Below are 20,696 nucleotides of genomic sequence, written 5' to 3'. Positions count from 1 at the left end.
ACAAACGCATTTGGGACTGGGACTTAGAGTTTATAGCCCAGAGACAGACGTGAAGGGTGTGCTGACGCAGGTGCTGCAGGAAGAAAGGAAACACAGAAGGAAGAAACGGAATATGAGAAAAACAACTTGAGTATAAATGAAACATTATATCCTAGATACTCTCTGAATTAGAGAAGACTAAATCCCAGACAGCTGTTCCTACCTTTATCATTTTCTAATGTCTCCAGGATACCAAGCCTGTACCCCCTCTATCAGACTTCTAATGAATCAAAGTTCATCAGCTTAAGAATGCAGAAAAGTATTCAGAATGTGTGAATGAGAAGCTGCAGCACATTGTCAATCACAGCAGGGGGATGCCCAAAGGCCAAAGTTCTTGCTCCCAGATGTGAGCTATTCTGGGCTGCTACAGAGTTACAACTGTGTGCCTGCTGTTTGAGCTTCAACACCGGCTCTCCTACCTGAATGGCTCCGAGGAGAATGTATTGACAGCATGACTTCCACGATATATGGTTAAGGTAAAAAATGCAAAGAGTGAGTAAGGGGTACAAAGGAAATTTACTTTTCATTATATGCTCTTTGTCTTTTTGAATTTCATACCAGTCTTACTCAAAATATTAATGAAGTGTTCAGTCAACTAATTTTAGAATAATATCAAACGAAAGTCTAAAAAGTGACTTTATTTGGTTTGCTTTGAATGAAAAATCAGGGGAGATATGGATGATAGGAATTCAAGGGTAAATACAAGTTATACTCAAAGGTGAGCTGTTGGGAAAAAAAATTAGTATTTTTAAGCCAAAGTGAATATCTTTTTCAAATTCCCAGATAACTCCACTCGGCTTTGTTCTCGGAGACCTGCCCTCTAAACAGCTTGAAAGCCGTCTCTTCTCCTCACACTAACTCCACGATGCACCCTCACCTCCAGTGTTAATTAAACAGGCCTTATAATAAAAGTCAGATACATTTCTGCATCAGAGTTCTTATCTATTATATATGACCAATACACAGAAAGAGTGAGATTTTTTTTAATTAACCTGAAGGACTTGGAAGAATGACTTTGAGATTTAACATTGAGAACTTTTAACTACTTGTGTAATACAAAGACTTAGATTTCCATAAAACATTAACTTTTTAATATTTGCATTACAACTAAAATAGAGCAATTCTAAGTGAATGTAAAGAATACAAATTGCTAAATGAAATGCTTTAAACCATGAGAGTAAAGTTACACTTAAAGCTGGTTTATAAATGAATCAAGAAAACTAGAGTCATGTCTTATTCTTAACCCTTATTTTATAATATCTCAAGTTCATCAACAAAAAGACGTCTAAAAGCTTCAAACGGTTCTGTACATAGAATGTTTCCTCAAATGTGTAATACGATCACATCGGGTATCATTTACTGATACTTAACAGTGTCCCAGACATGGAGCTGTGTGCCTTGCTTACATTACTTCATTGACCCTCCGGGACAAACTCACAGGGTAGACATGATCGTCCTCCTCACTTCATGCATGTGGAAAGTGACATAGGAGAGGCGGCACAGCTGACCAGCAGCAGCCCAGGACTCAGGCCTCTCCGGCCCCCACGCGTGTGGTCCTGACCACTGCTGCCAGCCTTCAAGGAGGACCAAATACAACATGAGGGAATTAAGGGGCCGTCTGAAAGAGGCTGAGGATCGCCGGCACGAAGAGTGAGGAGCAGCTCTGCCTTAGGTGCTCAAGTCAGTGCACGTGCTGGGTATGGTCAAAAAGCCTTCAGTGGGAGATTTTGGTTTGTTTCTTTTTCAAAAACATATTATAATAGAAAAAGTTAACACTGGGATCTAAACCCCTATTTCATCCAAAGTTCTTTAGTGCACAGTCACCCATCAAATGTAATGAGTTGCTGTTGTCCCCAGAGACCACGCATGACGAGCAGGGAAGTCCCAGCAGGAAGGGCTGGAGACCCCGGTGCAGGCAGGTGAGCGTCCCTCCACGTGTCCAGGTGTCCCCGTGTCACGAAGCCACGGAGGCGCTGCTCTGCGTCTCGTCTCTGCCCTCGAGAAAGTCAGAGCTGGACGAGTGGCCTTAAAGGATACTCAGAGGATCAGAGGCGGAGCTGACCTCATCCCTGGTTTTCTTGATCACAGTAAATGTATTTAATAGTTTTTGTATGGGAAGTTTGTATTTGTTTGGCTAAAGTCAAAATAATGCTGAAAAAAGACCACCCTTACTGGTAAAGCAAAGGTATCTAAAGTTCTTTTTTCTTTTTTGACTATATTAAGTCATCTCAGATTTCTACTCAAATGTTCCTCTTCTCCCACAAAAAGATACACATTTTTTTGCAATGGAATTTCACTGTGAGTCACATTGGTAAAAAAAGGTATGCTATTTCAGTAATGTTTTGAGAATTTTCTCTTGCTTCTGAATTTTTTCGGTCTTTCCACGTAAAATGACATAAAATGATGTAAAACTTCTGAAAAATATGCCTTTTAAAAAAAGTTAAATGCTCATGAAATTTAATCAATATAGTCCTTTCATGATGAAAAATGTGCTAATTTAACTGTCAGGAAATTTAATAATATTTGACATGAATAATAAATGATAACTGTACATACTACTAGAAAAATAACTGTATTATAAATGAATTAGGATTTTTACTACCTATATTTTAACAGTAATAATATAAACTTAAAAACCAATCAGCTTCAATCAATTGGAGTTATCTTTGAAGTAAAGAAACTTTCATATATGCTTCATGATTCATTTTATCATTTGGAAACTACAGATTTAAAAAGATTAGGAATGCAACTTAAATTTATATTCATTTAACTACTCACTAAAAATAATTAAAATCTCACCTCAAGTTTTGATCTGTGGTTAAAAAACCCATATTTTACACACAGGGAAAAAAAAAAAGAGCCATTTAACACCAAAATGCCTCATCTCCTTTTCTTTGATATCACAGCATAGTTTTTTTTTAGCTTTGCCATTTGATACAAACTTTTCCCAGTTATAAACATTTTAATTTGGCTAAAGTTAGCAGTTACTTATAGGAGCCTGTCAAATCTTTTCGAGCTCTGCCTTAAATCATGACTGGAAGATTTACTTTCAGTGTGCTAAGCCGGCGTTGCATATTCATCAGACTATCAGACGCATGTTTGCTGACGTTTAGCAATTGTGTAATAAATACAGGATGGCAGTGATAGAGCTGTTAAACCTCAGCACATAGATTTCTAATACATTTTACTGACTTTTCCAAGAAATAATCACCCTGGTAAATCCAAGTCAAACAGCTGATGGAATACTAGGGTGTTTCATTAAAAATGAAGTCAGCTGTACATGTGGGTGATTTTACACAGTGCTAAAAAACAAGGCCATGAAAAATGAATTTTTCTCAGTAAAAAGCACACACATAGCTCCTCTGTGAAGCTGGTAAGAGGGCTCATCCATTCCACTAAGAGGGTCAGGCAGAAACAGACTAAATAAATAAGGGGGAGGGGTTTGGGGGAGACTGTCAGGAAAGTAACAAGAGAGGGTAAGCATCATGCACGTTAAGATCAACGTCCAACACACCAGTAAATCCTACTACTGCATCCCTGTGGATCCCGCCACGAGGGCCGGACACAGGCCCCAGGGCCAGGAATCAGTAGTCCCCCTTCTAAGGTATCAGGCAGCACCCACCCCAGCACACAGGGCTTGGGTCAGTCCTGTACTTAGGTACCTCGACAACTGGATGCTTCCCTGTTAGGGAGGGGAACACTGCCACGGTCTTCACTACTGGGCACAACAGGGCCATCGGGCAGTTGAAAGGTACAGACCTCCTGAGGGATGGGCAGGGGGAAGCCCTGAGCATAGAGCCCGGGAGTAGCAGAGAGAGGGGAGGAGGGAGGGGTAAGGGAGGGAGGGAACACAGGACCAGCCGTCAGAAGGGCTGATGCCAAACTGCAGGCCTGCATCTACGGTGAAACATCTCCCGTAAGTCACCTACCTCTCTGTGCCCCGATGACTCCATCTGCCCTGAGAGCACAGGACCACAGGGCCCTGAAGGCCTGAACGTTTATTTATTCACCAAATGCTTGTGGAGCAGGCCTTATACTATGTCTCAAATATCCAAAAGTGTTCAAGATACACCTTTCACCCCACCCAACTCAGTGCGCTGGGGGTGGAGATGAGGCAAGGAGATGGACGGACAAGGGGCTGAAAGCTGGGTGGATAAGCAGGGGCCAAATCTCAAAGGGCCTTATTCGTCATGTTACGAAATGTGACCTTTATGCCGAGGTCAAGGGGAGACACTGAGGGTTTCCCAGTGGGGGGAGACTGAGCATATCTGTGCTCCGATATCCCGTGGGCATACACCCAGGGCCCCTGTGTACCGCCGTGCCAGCTGGGCTGGAAAGAAATGGACCCCGGAGAAGCCAGAGGGCTTGATGGAGGAGGAGGGGAGAAAGAGGGGCGTGATCTTTGACTGCTGGCCGAGAGAACGTGGTGGGTAAGGCGCCACTCACTGAAACAAAGAGCAGAAGCCAAGAAGCAGGTGCCGGTGCCTGAAGGAGGAGAGGAGGCACAAGTATCGGAGGGACGGAGCTCGGTTTGCGGCCTCCGGGTCTAAGGGTCCCAAAGAAACACACTGGGAGGCTCTGGGTATTCAGGCACCACACACAGAATGAAATAGCAGTAGGTTCTCTTTGTGAATCATGGAAGATTCTCTCCCTGTGGTTCTTAATTACTGGAAAATTTAAAAGCCTGTCTGAAATGTTCAGAAGTTCTGGCTCTCTCTGCAGAGAAACCTGCATGGGCACAGACAGAGAATTCACAGGCCCCCGAAGTCTGCCGACGGGCCTGGAGGGGTCCAGGAGTTCCGGGTCAAGCACCGTATGGAGGGGAACAGAGGCAGTGACGGGGAGCGGAGTGACTCGGAGCTCCTCTGAGTATGAGAGAAACTCAGAAGACGGCCCGCCTGTTTACACGGAACCAGCAATGACAGACATCTGGCAGAGGACCGGCGTGACGCTCACACCAAGCCGCTCTCCTCCTCCCGGACACTCAGCTCGGCCGCCCTTCAGGCCCCGTGGATCCCGGGGATCGGCTCCCCCCAGCGGGACGTGAGGTGAGGAGACCGGGGCAGCGGGTATGCACTCCCCCTGCTGTCTCTGTGGCCCTCTTCTCGGGGGGCTCTAAAGGCCGGCTGTTGAGTGTGGTCTCCCCTAGGATGGCAAGAGCCAGGGTCCCAGTCTGAACAATCCCAGTCCGATCCCCCTCAGATCCTCCCATGAACCACATCTGACATATCGCACTGAGATGAGAGTGAGCGATGCACTTTTTATATCACCCACTTCAATGCTGGGACTTGACACAGAAGCTTCTTTGTTACCTTTATTAATGAATTGTCAGTAATGGCAATGCCCATCATATGTAAGGTCCAGGCGTTGACGAACTAAGTTTATCTATAGCACCTGTTGTTACTTGACAATACTTTACGTCTTCATTTATTTTCCTGTTTACGGTTCCTCTACCCCAGCACACCTCGCACGCAGACAGGGCCTCAGTTTTGTTTACTGCTATATCCTATTTCTAGAGCAGTGCTCAACATATAACAGATCCTAAATAAGCATTTGTTGAATTAAGAGGTGAATAAATTATTTCATGTGGGTCTCTTCTCATCTAAAGTTATTTTTTTAACTCCATTTATAACTCCACTAAGAAAAGTGGTGGGTTGGGAGGGGAGGGGTGAGAATCGAGCGTGGAGCGTTACCTGGGACAGGGGCTTTGAGGCAAGTGTTTTTCTTACCTTTTCTCAGATCGCAGGCACGGGTGCCTTGATTCTCAAACCGTGAAATACAGCCTTGGGCCAAGAGATTCCAGAAGGCTCCTGACCCCTGCACCAGAGCTCCAGCTTTATTCCACAGTAAGCTGCATATTTTCAGACAGTAAGGTTGGAAATGAGGGAGACTTTACGATTCAACACGATTTTCTGAATAGACTCTATTAATCCTTGCGGTGGGCCAGTTCAGGACCCCCTGGATGAAGGTATTCTCTGTCTTCTGCCATTAGAGTGACTTCCGAAGAAACTCTGAGAAAACTGATACAGGTAAAAAGCCTAGTCTGGGAGGAGAAAGACCTTTGTATTCAGCTGCTAACTGTATGACCTTAGAAAAAAGTTAAGCTCTCTGGGCCCAATATTTTCATTCATAAATGGAGATAATACGCCTGGAGGAGGCTTGGGAAGAGCAAGGTCTTGTGTAGTCAGGTGGTGTGCACAGACGTCCCGTGACCTGCCCAGGGCCACACGACAAGGGGACAGCCGAACTAGGATTCGGACCGACCTCTGTCCTTCTCAAGCCCTGGGCTGCTACAGCGACTTAAGAGTAAGTCTGGGACTGTCTTCTTCTAGATGAAAGTTCAAGGATAATTAAATAGAGAAAGCTAAATATCCTTTGGTTATTTTTAACTCCCCAGTTTTAAATTTTACATTGCTCACATTAATCTCATGTCATTCCAGAATTTCACAATCTCATTATATAACTTTTTTCCTAGTAGAAGAATGAGATGCGAAATTGGGCAGGGTCATTATTCATCCCAGGTTTTCTGGGACAGCCTTTATTTCAAAATTCCACCCCATTGATATGCCCCTGAAAAAGCCAGTATTTCAGTAGGCAGACTGCACCAGAAGTGGCACAGTGCATCCAGAAAACGCGGGACCCACAGGAGCTGACATGCAGGAGACCACGGTGCCCCCTTGACCTCTCGTCCATAGAGACCACCTTGATGGTGCAGATGCAGAACACAGGACAGAAACACTGTAGAACCTCTGCACTGGACACGCCTGATTTTGATCTAATAATTCCTACGATAGCTGATTAGCAGGAACCTGTATTTATAATAAGTTAACAAGCTCCATAGGTAACTGACAGGCACAGTGAGCTTACTGGGCCGGGTAACCGCGCACGGAGGTGGGATGGAGGCCGGACACACACTGCATCTGTTTCTGGGGTTTACGGAGACACCCCGAGGTGCAGCGGCCAGTCACCGAGCCAGCGGCCTCCTGTAGAGTGCAGGGACTCTCCAAGGTCCTCCACCACCGAGCCCACTTACACAAAGCAACCCAAACATGACTGACATGACTTTAATTAACAGCTGTGTTCAAAACGCCTTCTATCTTCAAGGTGTCTTTTCAATGACAAAGCTTCTTACTTTGGGTCATAAGCTATATATAGATTTTTACAGATTTCCAGTGTTACTATCCATAAGAAAGAGTAAGTTCAGCATGGATTTGGATGAGGAATAACTAAGGTGTAAAAACTCTAATACCCTGTGAATAACCGTCCCAGGATGACACTGACTGGGCCAGGTGAAAATGTATTAAAACCCTCGATGTGGGTGCAGGAGGCTGTGTGTTCTAGGAAGCGAGCTGGCCGTAAGCTTGAACTCTATGCTCTGAGACAGTCATACAGATTCTGGAAAACATGGGCTCCAAATGAGTGAAATGAGTTACAAAGTCATGAAATCCTGGGCAATGTCACACATCTTCCTGAAAACACTCAATATTCTTCCAGTTGAAACAGCTGCACAATCTCCTGACAGTGACTTCAGGGAAATGCCCTGCAAACGCGCATCTCTGACACTCCCCACTTCCTCCCTTCTAGAACTCTCTTATTAACAGCTGCACTTGGAGAGCCTGCTTGGAACCTGAAACACTGTTTTCCTCGTGGGTTACTTTACACATTAGCATCCAAGTTCGTTTTGTAGAAGACAGAATGATATTCTTACCTGTCTCACAGCTGGGCCCGGTGAAGCCTTGCGGGCAGGCACACACATTAGCTGCAATACAAGCGCCTCCGTTCCTACAGCCATCTTTGCAAAACGCTGAAATAATTCAGATGCATGATTTTAGAGAGTTAGAAGTAAGTAGTTCAAGAAACTCCAAGCTCAGTTTTGCTTTATTCCCTTGGAGATTGGACACCAAATTATAAGTGCTATTATTTTCACATTCATATAATACTTCCCATACAGGTAAAACTTCCAACACAATGTGTGAAACAGTACTTTTCCCAATGTTAAATAAATATTTCACTCGCAAAATAAAATGCTGTACTTTCTTAACAAAAAGCAGTAACCTTCAACAATAGGAATGCACTCAAATTAGGACTGCATTTTATTGTACCAATACAGTCTGAAATTAAAGCTAAAAAATGGCAGCTATCCTATACAGTTTTCTTAAGGAGCAAACTGCCTTCTAGAAAAACGTAAGGAAATAGAAAATAATCAAATCCTGTGCAGATCCGATGAGGCTCTGACCGTGCTATACCCTGGCCAAGCACCACAATATTAGAGAAATGCCCCATTCTCCAAAAAGTTCTGGTTATGAATTAGCAACAGTAAGATCATGCTGCAGGGGCCTCCGGTAGACATCTCGCATTCCTCTGAGGCCAGGCCGGGAGGCAGCAAGCCTTTGTGTTAGAGTGGGTTTGCGAGCCAGGGGGATCCCTGTGGTAGGAAGAGAAGCCACGGCTGAGCTGTCGCAAGGCTGGTCCCAGTAAATGTGCTGCCTTCAAAGCAGGCGACAAAAACAGGTCAGATGAGACCCAGCCCCTGAGCAAGCTCCTGCTCCCGCGCCGGCTCGCTGTTCGGCCGGGAGGCTGGGGGCTGCTCCCTCAGCTGGGCAGGTCTGTTGTGGAGGAACCAGACCAGCTTGTTCCAAGCATTAAGGCCAAAGCTCTTCCCCTAGTTTCTGGCATGTGCTTCCCCTCATTAGCTAGGATGTACCTTCTCGGAGTGTAAAGCGGAAATCTCAGGTTCTGGTGCTGATTGCAGGAAGGGGCCCGGAGAGGACATTCGGTTCTCTGGTTTTAGGTCCTAACCTGTCTGTATCCCAGGCAAAAAGATCACCCAGTCACTAAGGATTTGCCGAGACTGAGAGTGCAGACCTCCCAGATCATACAGGGTACAGCCAGCAGGCCACATGTGCATCTTCCATGGGGACCCGCAAGGCTACAGCTGACCGGCAGAGCACAGGACTCCGGGACGCAGATGCTACACGCAAACTGCTTACCAGACTTGACAGCCCCGGCAGATACACACGGGAACTGAAGGGTCCTTACACAGCTAACCTGCAGTCCTAACCTCCAGAAATCTAGAGATCCTAGAAAGTTCTCCCTCCTTCAAAGACAGGAATTATCTGTCCCTACCTTTGCACGCAGTTCCGTTCCCTGTGTAGCCTGGCTTGCACACACAGTTGTGCCCTCCAACGGTATTGAAGCACAGAGCATTCTCATCACAGCTATGCTGGTCTGTGACACACTCATCATGTTCTGAAATGAGGAATAAATATAATTGTGTTACTCAAAGGTAGATTTTCAGAGACACTCTACTTTAAAGTGTATCTGTATCTTGGTTATTGTACAGCATGTCTCAGAAACACAGAATACACAAATTATATGTTAAAGAAGAGCTCATATCCTGAAGTATTGCATATTCCTCTTGAAGCACACAGCTTATTACATATCCAAAGACCTCAAACGCAAAAGGATTTGGAAAAAAGGCCCAATCATGGTAGGAAGGAATCAGAGAGGAGGGACCAGCACGGGGATTAATTCTCAGCAGTGGATCCCACAGCCAGGGGCGCAGTCTGTGTGGTTAATGTGTGGGGAGTTGCTCCCAGGACATAAAACTGCCCCCAACGCTTCCCCACAGCACGGCAGGGGCAACAGGACAGCATGTGAAGCTGCTGCTCGTGGATCGTGACCTGCCGGAAAATGGAGTGGATGCTTCGGAGGTGGGCAGGTGGTTAACACCCACTCCACAAAGGCACGTATGCAAGCCACTGGGTGAATGCCTGACATCCTTAGTAAGTGACCTTTCTCTACCAAGTATCACACTTCTACTAAGACAGGCTCGCCTCTGTAATATGTGAAAATACAGACTTTAAAATACACCATCAGTATGACACCTCCTGCACCCCTGGGGCTCCACGTCCTTCCCCCTCCAGCGCTGCCTCGAGATGTCCCAGCAGCAGCTCAGGGTGTGGGGGGGCTATGCAGCCCACACAAGATCACAGGTATTAGGTAACTTCACAATTCTGTCTCGGTGTGCAGCAAAAAGGGAAATGCAAGGAGCAAATACAGGGAATGTGAGAAAGAAAACAGATCTAACATCGAAATCCAGATGAGTGGGAAATGAAATGTAAGTGAGGATATGCATACAGATTAGCTCAGCACTGAAAATCCCTACCTGGTGCTGCTTAACTACTACTTAGATTCAATACAGATCGATCTACAGTTAAGTATGTATTTTAATATACTTACACTAATCAAACCACTAATTCATTGATGTAGATCATCAAAGCAAAAAGAAATATTTGCTTTTCTTTTTAGAACTCATTTCAGAAAATATATATATATATATATATAATTCTATAGTAATGTATCTGTAACTTTGAAAAATATTGCCTTTGGCATATGCAGTTGAGCTTAGACTAAAATCACTTACTTCAACTACTAAAACAGAATGCAGTTTAATTTTTTTATAAATAGAGATAAACATTTCATGATTTTATGTCCTGTGTTATCTAAACACAATGTTATGAGAGTTTTAACTATGACCCTGTAAGAAATCTCTTAGACATTATACCCAAATAATCTTTCAGAAAAAAGAGATTTTAATCCCTAAAGTTTTAGAATTGCATGAGCAGATCTCTCACATTCCAAACTCCTGGCTGAATTTCCCTAAATTGTACACAATTCCACCTTTATTATCTAGTGTCAGAACATTGAATAGTTTTCATAAATTCATGCATATTGGTAACAGCTTGGAAATGGCTGGGTTACACATGTGTCTCTTAACAGGGCTATGCCTGGACCCCTGTAAAATTTCAGAGAGACCAGAATGGGCAGCCCCCCTACCTCTGGGTTCAGCTGCCTGGAGCAAAATAAATCTATACTCTGAAATTGCACCGGCTGCCAATTTTTTCCTAGTGCTATTTAAAGTGCTGCAGGTGATCTATAAATCTCTACATGGGCAAAGAGTGCAGATGATCTGAAAACCTTTATATGGGCAAAGCATGCACGGGCCCTGGAATCTCTATGTGGGCTGCTGCTGATTGGATGTTGTTTCATCCCAGTCTTGACTGTTGTCTTAATTAGAAGTGACTCCCTGGGTAGAGGAAGGCCCAGCTAGGTTCAGTTTAGCTCCCAGTCTGATAATTTCAATAAGCATTAAATCATCACCCAACCTGGGATCCAGTTTCCTCTGCTGCCATTTTCTCTGTGGTCCTTGAAATGGCAAGTGTGCCCCTAAGCTATCCGAGAACAAAGACAGCTGCCAGGGCACCCTCACCCGCGATGCTTCCTGGGCCCAGCCAGCCTCGCGGCTCCTCCCAGGAAACTTACCACTTTTGAAGATGACACTAGCAGGTCACGTCTCGTGTGAAAACACCTCTCTCACCCCCCGTTTTCCAGGTACCACCCACTAGGCTCCGTCACTACATTCCATCATCACTGTCTTCTCCCTGGTTCTCCATCCTCATGTCCCACCCAGGATTGTGAATTCCGGGGCAAGAATTTTATATTTTCCTTTGTACTTCAAGTCAGCAAAGAATGCTTTTTGAAATAAAGACTGAGAAAACAAGAGACCAAGTGAGAAAGGTGGGGACGCTTTCTCTGCTGCCACCACTCAGTGGGACCCCAACCTGCCCAGTCGGGGACCAGATGCCACGGAAAGTTACTGAAAACCTAAGCTGTCCTTTATAGATTTTACTACGAAGTTTTACTTGAGTTCGCTATTTCAAGTATTATTTAAGATAGCAAGACATGTTTTGAAAACAGAGAATATTAATTTGTTTACACTACCACTTAAAATTTTTTAACAGTAATTAAAATTAAGTAGGTTATACTTATAATCATCAACTAAACTGTGACCTTATAAAAAAAGCCTTTAAAAATGTCTCTTAGAGGAATTAACTTTGTCCTTCACAAAACAATTTAAATGAAGCAAGGAGCAAATATTCTATAAGGTCAGCTCAATAAATAGTAAATTATTGCTTCTCCATATCCAGTTTTGGTCAAATGTCAACTTCTTACACAGCCTACCAGTCAGCCTCTCCCATCTTTTTTTTAAAATACTTTCTCTAACATCTTCAACATATAATAAGTAAAATTAAGTAAAAGGAGGGAAGTATTTAGATGAAAATTAAATCAGTATTATGTTCCACTGTTTGAGAAGAGCATGTGAGAATGTAAGTGAATGAATTCCAAGTTTTATTTCACATATATTTATAAGTGGACATTTCAGATCTGATGTTCAGAATATCCAATCCATAAACTTCAATGTTACTTTCACATCTTCAGTGAAAATTTCATTGTTCACTTGACACCACAGTCACATAACATCTGAGATTAAAGTCAAATGTACTTCTTTTTAAGCCTTCTTCATTAAAAATATTAGTATATGGCTGCTTTAATCAAGATTTAATATTTTTTATATCTGTGAATTCCAATTTAAAAAACTTTTATTGATGTCTAGTTGATATATAATATCATATTGGTTTCAAGTATGCAACATAGCGATTCAACAGTTACCTGCATAAAACTGACATTAAACTGAGTGAACACTCCCCAGCCGCAATCTGTTCCCTGGATGGAAAGCCTTGGATCTAATTCAACAGTTGCCCCCAACATCCCACACAATGACTGGCACAAAATTGGTCTCCAGCGCTGGCCTGTTACAGAGCAAACATCGTCATGAATATGTCCCAGCCTAACGTGCACGACCTTCAGGGACCTGCTGGCGAACAGCGCCCCGACCTTCCGCGCCTCCTGCCTTCCCGCCGCGGCTCGCGGCGGCCGCGCTGCTCTCTCCCCCGTGCCGACCCGGCCTTGCTCCCTGGCCCCTGGCACCGGACCCCCGCAGCCGCTTCGCAGGGAACCATCCAGGCCGCAGGACAGGGCGTCCCCGGGTTTCCACCCGCAGAGGACGCGTAAGCCTCTTCCTCGCGGCCAGGAATCTGGGGCCGGTCACCACAGATTTCTCCCTTCCTCCCGCCGCCACGTCCAGGGACCAGGCCGCCTGGGCCCCACTCCCGGGGCAGTTCCCACTTCCAGCCCCCACCTCCACCCCCACTGCTCTGGAGAAGCCCAGATGCGGCCCTGAATGTCACCTCTGCATTCGTGCAGGGCCTCGTGCGGACAAAACTGCCCCCTGGTCTGCGCCCCTGTGGACCACCATCGGGATCCCCTTCCAGATAAACCCCGATCTTTCTCTCCAACCCATTCTCTCTCCTTCTCTCTCCCCATTCTCTCTCCTTGTAGTCCTTTTGAGTGACATGCCATTATTTTTACCTTTAAGACACTTTGCTCTCAACAAACTGTACCGTTCATACCTTCTCCATTGCATCATTTTATTTTCAACATCATTTGAGGGGACTCTACTAAAGGCCAAGGATCAGAGCCGCCACTCCCTGTATATTGCATACATGTGACCCTGCTTTTTGCCCAGAGAGCCGTTGACCATCTTCTCTCGCCTGACTCTCCTGCTCACCACCCACTTCAATCAAACAGGGCCTCCTTCAGACAACCTTCCTTAAAACTCCCTCAGTCTAACTTGGGTGAAGCCCATCAGACCCACAGAGCTTTGTTCTTTATTCCCTCCTAAATTCTGAAAGCAAGGATACGTAGCGGTGAAGTGCCAGGACCTGGGACTGGATTGCCTCAACCTGACTCTGCCTTTTACTAGCTGCCGGATCTCAGGCAGATTGTTTAATCCAAGTGACAGTTTCCTCCTCTGTTAAATGGACCTAGTAACAGCCCAGCAGTAAAGTCCCCTGTGAGGCCTGGGGCAGTGTTCAGCAGTCCCACAAACATTTCTGTAGTAAAAGTAGGACTGCTCATACCAAACTGGATAAAGAGGAGAAATCGCTTCACATAGGATTAGATTTTGCTACCAAATGACTTTTGCAGACAAACATTCCATTTCTAGAGCTGTCTGGACTTTCCATTCTTCCAAACTGTAGCTGAGGGACTGTGGCCCTGTGAGTCCTTGGGAGCTGCGATGCTAAAAGAGGTGGGTGGTGCATGGACAGCCCCTGAGATCCTTCGTGCAGGCACGTCTCCGTGTTGGTATGAGGCCGCTCCTCGGGCACTGCTGAGGCTGTGCCCTCTGCCCCGACTCTCCAGTGATCACGACCTGCCTCGGGACACGCACTCTTGACCCAGATCTTTGACTCCTCGGTTTTTGCCCTGAGACCTGGCACATTGGAGAAGCTTGTACACTAAATTGGATGACTTAATCACAGGCACGCTTCAGTAGACATAAAATCAAAGTTTTTAATTTCTCAGAATATTTAACATCTGACATTTTGCATTTCACACTGTACCCACCCTGAATACCTGGGACATGCCATTCAGCCCAGTAGCTATGCATCGCTGAAGACGTCAAAGTTCAAGCTTGTGGGTCCCCTAAACCTGGGAGGAGGCAGGCTTTTCCCTGTACTGATATTTATTTGGAAGAAAGAAAGGTGTTCACTAAGCTGATGAAAACTTGTGCTGCAGGAAATATCATCCTCACCTAACGCCCCGTGACCTGTTCTTTCTCTGAAAGCTCTGAGGCCTGCCCTGCTTTAATACCTACAAAAAATGAGATTAGAGAGCATAGTCAACGGACTACACCAGAAAATGTCTCAAAACAAATGCATTATAAAAGGGAACTTTTGAAATGTAAAATTATGCAAAAAACAACTACAGTATTCCATCCTACACAGTCTTTCTGGTGCATTTTAAGATAATCTTAGAAGATTTCCACACTTGGATCAGACACCATTTTCTGACTCTTTATCTTCCCACTTACAGAAAATAGAATGATTCCTCAGATTTTAAAGGTTTGGGTCTATGGGGCAAAGGAGATCCATCAACCTTTCCACTTAGGGACTTAACTTTAAAGATAAGCTCCATTACAAAATTCACCTCCCCGAGACCATGCTATTTAACTTTCTACCACACAAATCACAATTTATAAGAAGCTCTTGGCGTGAATGCTGAGAAGTTCTACAAAGGGGCTTTACTTCAGGTCTAACTGGATTTATACTCCTGAGCTCTCCTCTCTCTGTCCAAACTCAACTATTCGAGAGAAAGATACCTAGAGAAGTACTCATTATTCTATGTTTAATCAAATTTAGCAACAAATTGTCATATTGCAAAATCTTTCCTGAACTGGGTTGAGAAACTCAAGCTTGCCAGCACAAAAGAAGTTACCAAATTTTTCATCTATTGTGATTATTCCTGCCAATTCTACCTTATCTAAGGTAAAATGAAAAAGCTTTTAATTAAAAAAAATCAATAGATACTGAAAGCACCTCAATCGTAATCGTGTCTTCCCTAACTTCTACAAAACATCTTCCCCCGAAGTTTGAAAGGACATGATTTGTTTTAAATGACCATATATATACACCAACGTATTTGAGTATATTCTGTTGAAAATGAGAATATACACACCCGTAGCCTTCTTATTTCAAACAGCAGGCAGGACGGTTCATTCAGAAACTGAGGGGTCATGACATCTGTCTGCTCTCAACCCTCCCCTGGGACCTCTTCACACTGAATAAAATGCAAGTGCCTGCCAAGACCCCGCGTGCCCCGGTGAAGCCGCCCTCGGCCCCTCTCATCAGCCACACCAGCCTCCCTGTGCTTCTCCAGCAGACAGCACGCCTTGCTGTGCCCCTTCTCAAGATGCTGGTAACCCGTGAGCCGGGCCTCAGCCCTGACGGTACCCCAGAGGGGCTCCAGCCCACACCTCTTTCCTGCTGGGATTCCTTCCTCCCGGCACAGTGTGCCAAGTTATACTATAAAAAGGCCGTGCCGTATACAACTATCCACTCATGCATTTATGGTCTGTCTTCTTCAAGGGAATGGAAGCTTCATGAGAGCCTGATTGGTGCATGTGCAGCACCTGATAGAGAATTCCTCCTGGGCAGAAGCAGAGAGGTGTAAAAGGAAGACTGTACCTTAGCAGTTGCAGCCTTCACCGAATGTTCTGCGACCACCTGAAGAACCTGAGGTGCAAGAAGGTTAAATGGCTTATCTGAGGCCGCAGTGGAGAAACAGCAGAGTGGGGTTGCAGGTGCACTTGCTTCCAGCTCAGCAGCCTTTGGTGGTAAGAAAAAAACAGGAAGGACAGGAATGCCCGTGGCAACTTCCAGCTTTGCAGATATACACACTTCCTGTATTCTAGAAAAGTCTCTGTATAAAAGCTGTAGTTGTTTTCAGTCTTGGTTTATGTTTGTTTTCCATCCACTCACCCAAAGTCCTACTGTGACTTTGCAAATCCCAGAACGAGAAAGCTAACAGGGTGTGACAGCTGGTCTGTCCCCTGCCCGTCACATTCAATGGTCTGTAACCGGTCAAATGACACAATTACCTACTGTAATTACTGCTGCTGACAATAGAGTCTCCCCGGTGAATGCTTATGAAATTCAGAACTGCTTTTCTTGTCAATCTAATCAAAATCTCTGCCTACATTATTTCGATTAGTATTTTGCTAAGTAAATGTTTAAAAAGTGAAGCCCAAATCCAAGTGGACATTTATTACCTAGCAGAATTCAAGCGCTATGTATGCACTCCACTTTAATTTATTGCATTAAAATGCAAATGTTTTAGGAAAATTTTGCTTTCAATCAAGAATCTGTTCTCACTACATGAGAATTAGATGCACGGAATACTTCATAGAATAGCAGATGCACCCAAAATCAGGAGAACTGAATAAACAAAGCCCCTGCCCAGTCCTGGTTGGGAGCAGGCTGCTAGGCACCAAACGTGGCACTTACCTCAGCTACAAAGACACTTGGGGACGCGCACAGACAACTGGACAGGTGACTGCCAACCCTTCAGAAATTACAGGTCGGCTGTCAGGTAACCAATGGAAACACACAGGGACATACTCACTTTACTTTTAAAGAAGTAAAATTAGCAAGTTCCCATTCTAAGACTGGAATTAGCAGACTGACTAGTTCAAACACAGCATTAAAAAGCAGCCATTCAGGAGAAATCAGAACAAAATCTTTTTGCAAGTACATTCGAGGAACATACTTTTTTCTCCCTGCGGATAACGCTGCTACATTAACAGAAGCATATTAGCAGCCAGATGATTCCGATTTTGCAAATAAGTGGCTCCTGCTTTAATGATGCAATATATTCCTGGAAACCATACCAGGCCAATTATCATTAAATGGAACTAATCATGTCCTTATTGGGCTCACATGTTCTAACATCTTTTAGCAGCATCAGCAGAAACTGATGAATAAAAGGGTGAGAAGGTCAAAAGTAAAGAACACGTACTTGGTAACCAGTGTTGAATGTGCTCCACAGTGAAACCCAAAAAGGAGACACAAGGGCTGATGCGTAATTCAAGTGCACCATGCTCCAAAACAAGTCGTTGTTCCATGACGACACAAAGAACGGGACACGTTCGAGCTTTTAAATTTAATGTTCTCTGTTCTTTGTGACAAAACTGGAGTAAGTGCTGTCCAAATGTCAGGGTGGAAGTGCCATGTGAATACCAGGAAGGAGGAGTAAAGATAAGGACACAGACTTCCATGCACACCTCACATCTTAACATGCTCAGAGGACATCTTACATTTTAAAATACAACGTGCATCATTCATAATACAATGGGTTGTATCACTTTTCAAAGGAAAACAACGCACACCAGGAAATCCTGCTCATCGTCTCTGACTCTGCAGGTGTTCAGTGACCGCAAAGGGCGGAACGCCCACTACGTGGCAGGGAGCAGAAGCCACACGTGGCTGCTGCGGTACCACCCACTCACCCCCGATGCGCCCCCTGCAGCCTGAGGCCGCGGTGACTGAGTCTGCGGTTCTGCCCCAAACCCGGGCTCATGCTCGCTCCTGACCCCAGCGGGCCTCGTCCAATCACATCGTCTAAGTAGGTCCCCAGTAATGTCACCATGGCGTCCCTTCATACCAAATATCATGCATTCAATAATATTCATCCACTTGCTCACTAGTCTTCTACCCGCTAGACGGAAAAGCCAGTTGGAGCAGGAATTGTGTGGCTAGCGTGCTGCCCAGCCCAGGGGCTCAATAGCTATCAACTGGATCCTGTGTCCTTTAGACTAAAGGACTTTCTTCCCTCATATGCCTTTGGCCACACTTCAGAATTCCAAATCTGAGGTTCTCTGAGTCTGGGGACTAGCAAACATGCAGCTGAGGGATACGGCTAGCAGTGTCTCTTGTCAGCGTGCGGAAGCTGTGTGATATCAGGCTTCCAGCTGGACGCAGGTACCTGTCAACAGGCATGATATTATATAAGCAGACCTATATTTGGGTAAAAATGAGTCCAATAATATGATTTCATTCTACTGCATTAACTTTACTTGTGAGTGAGAACTATTTCTATACCAACAGCCTAAATTGCTACTTTCAAACTGAAGCATTGAAAGGTTATAATTTCAGTCCACTATAAAAGTAAAAAAAATTTCAGGTTAGCAGAATTTATTGTATCTGCAGAAAAATCACTTCAGGGGAATTAAAACAAAGTTGTCAAAAACATTTTTCCTGTTGACAGGATTATCTAGTCAACAGAATTGCCTAAAACCAGATTGATTTTTAAAGGATTAAAATACGAAGACCTCGTTAAGGAAATACTGGGTTTAGGAGTATAAACAGCACGTGTCGTCCCTGCAGTAATGAATCTGAGGCATGCACATCACCGAGATGGCAGCAGCAGGCTGGTCTGGAGATGCACAGGGTGGCTCCTTCATGATCGCATCTACTAATACAAGGTCTTTTGAGCGGACTCCACATTTCCAAGACGGATCAGGCAGACAATAAAATAATATATTGGTAACTCTCTTTGGCACTTCTGGGTTAAAAGGTTATTTTCCTCATTCATTTGTATGAATATCATGGTAATTGAATCAAAATGCAGACTGAAAATATTTATTAGCCAATCATTTTCCCCAGACATCACCACCAGCCCCAGAAGCCGGCTTGCATCATGTCACATCTGCTGACACTGCCACAGGTCTGCCACCACAGTACAACTGTTGTTTCCTAACCTACTAGTACATGAAGGGTTTTAGAATGTCAGTTTACTCTAGAAATTTCTCATCCATCTTTGTCCTTCTGAAAAGACACCAGCAACTAGTACTGACTCAAGTAGAAAGGATTCCTTTTAAAGGAACAGACCTGTTGGTTACACGTAATAAACAGTGAGCACCATTACTGGGTCCCATGTTACAGCCTCATTAACTACATTTAGGCTGCTAACTTACCCACACAGAAGCCATGCCTATATGCATACTTTGCATATTTAACACTCTACCACTCTGGGGATATGTGACTTATACTGGCATAATCAAACAGATTTGATATGAACAGGAAAATGCCCATCGTTTGGCTGACATTTATACACAATCTGTGTTTAGCTAATACTTGTTGAACATTTACAATGTGTGAAGTAATACAAAGTGCAACGTACACTGTACTTTGATGTAATTTTCACAATAACCTATGAAATAGCTATTTTTATCGCCATTTTATAAAGGATGCAAATGAGGCATAATGGAGTTAAATAAATTCATCCAACATCATAGAATTTTAAGCAGGGGAGACAGGATTCAAGGTCAGATCTGTTGCAATCCAAGCCTGGACTCTTAAATACTGAAATTAGCAGTTAAGACCTACTTGGTCCGACTGATTTCATTTGAAATCATGCATCTTAGGGAAAAGCAAATGTGGTACCCCTCACGGGTCGCAGCCACGAGGCCACCCTGCACACTCGGCCACCACAGGCACCCCCTGTGTTCAGTACCTCTCAGCAGGCCTCTCTTGTAGGTTTCACTCTGAGAACTATCCTTCAGAAGTCAGAGGTCATGACCTGTTAGATGGATCCCCTTTAAGAAGGACCAGGTTTCACTGACACATCAACAGAACAGTCATAATGAAGAGGCTATTTAGGAGTAGTAACAGGAAAGAGTTAGTTAATTAAGAAAGGATACGCCCAGAGATTTAGTAGTTTTATGAGCATTATTTTGAGTGCTGCTATATGGAACCATGACCGGACTGATTTCCTGTTCCGGGGGTCAAGTAAGGACAGGCTGCTCATTGATCCAAGATCCCAGTATCTATTCCATCATAACCTCATTTGTGTTGACCTCCTTGCCTAAAATCTCCTTTCTTCACCCAATTCACCCAGATTCCATCCTTCCCGGAGGACATCCCATGACTTAGGAAAAGGCTTCTTCTGACCGAGACAGTCCCTATGGCTTCTCACCCTGAGCGGTGCCATGTCAGCTCCCGCCTTCGCTCTTACTTGTTGTAACAGCTTTCCGACACACTGAGCCCTTTGGGACCAGGAGCGCATCTGTCATTTCTCACACAGCGTGTGAAGTGACATGTAGGAGCAATGCTGTCCTACCTCTCTCATTTCCTTAAGACTTAAGCCAGCAAAATTCACAACATAATGAATGAAAATAGATACCTATTAAAGTTATTTTAGACAAGTAAATTAATCTAGTCGTAAACACGAAAGTTCCACATGCTATGGGAAAACACATCTAAATATCCCCTGGGCCAAGAAGGCATCACCATGGAAATTATGAATTATTTTAGAACCATATGACACAGAGGGCACTACATATTAACATTTATGGGACGTAGCTTAAGTAAAGATTAGAAAGAATCTTATGGATTTAAATGCATTCATTGAAAAAA

At 44.3% G+C, this 20,696-nt stretch overlaps 1 protein-coding gene across 2 annotated transcripts in view; it reads right to left on the bottom strand.

The window, feature by feature from the left end:
• NELL2 (neural EGFL like 2) overlaps positions 1-20,696 on the bottom strand; it is a 253,190-nt gene that overhangs the window by 66,046 nt on the left and 166,448 nt on the right. Inside the window, exons 14-15 of one of the 2 annotated variants that reach the window (XM_037009597.2) lie at positions 9,166-9,288; positions 7,748-7,843 (exon numbers count right to left, since the gene is read on the bottom strand). The exons of the other annotated variant lie outside the window; for it this stretch is intronic. Coding sequence (XP_036865492.2) covers positions 7,748-7,843; positions 9,166-9,288 — 219 coding nt within the window. The remainder of the gene's footprint in view (positions 1-7,747; positions 7,844-9,165; positions 9,289-20,696) is intronic. 2 annotated transcript variants of the gene reach the window in all.

Source organism: Manis javanica, chromosome 15, assembly GCF_040802235.1.
Source record: "Manis javanica isolate MJ-LG chromosome 15, MJ_LKY, whole genome shotgun sequence".
Taxonomy (NCBI): Eukaryota; Metazoa; Chordata; class Mammalia; order Pholidota; family Manidae; genus Manis; species Manis javanica.
The sequence above is the reverse complement of the archived record's forward strand: the minus strand, read 5'-3'. Positions and strand labels throughout refer to the sequence as shown.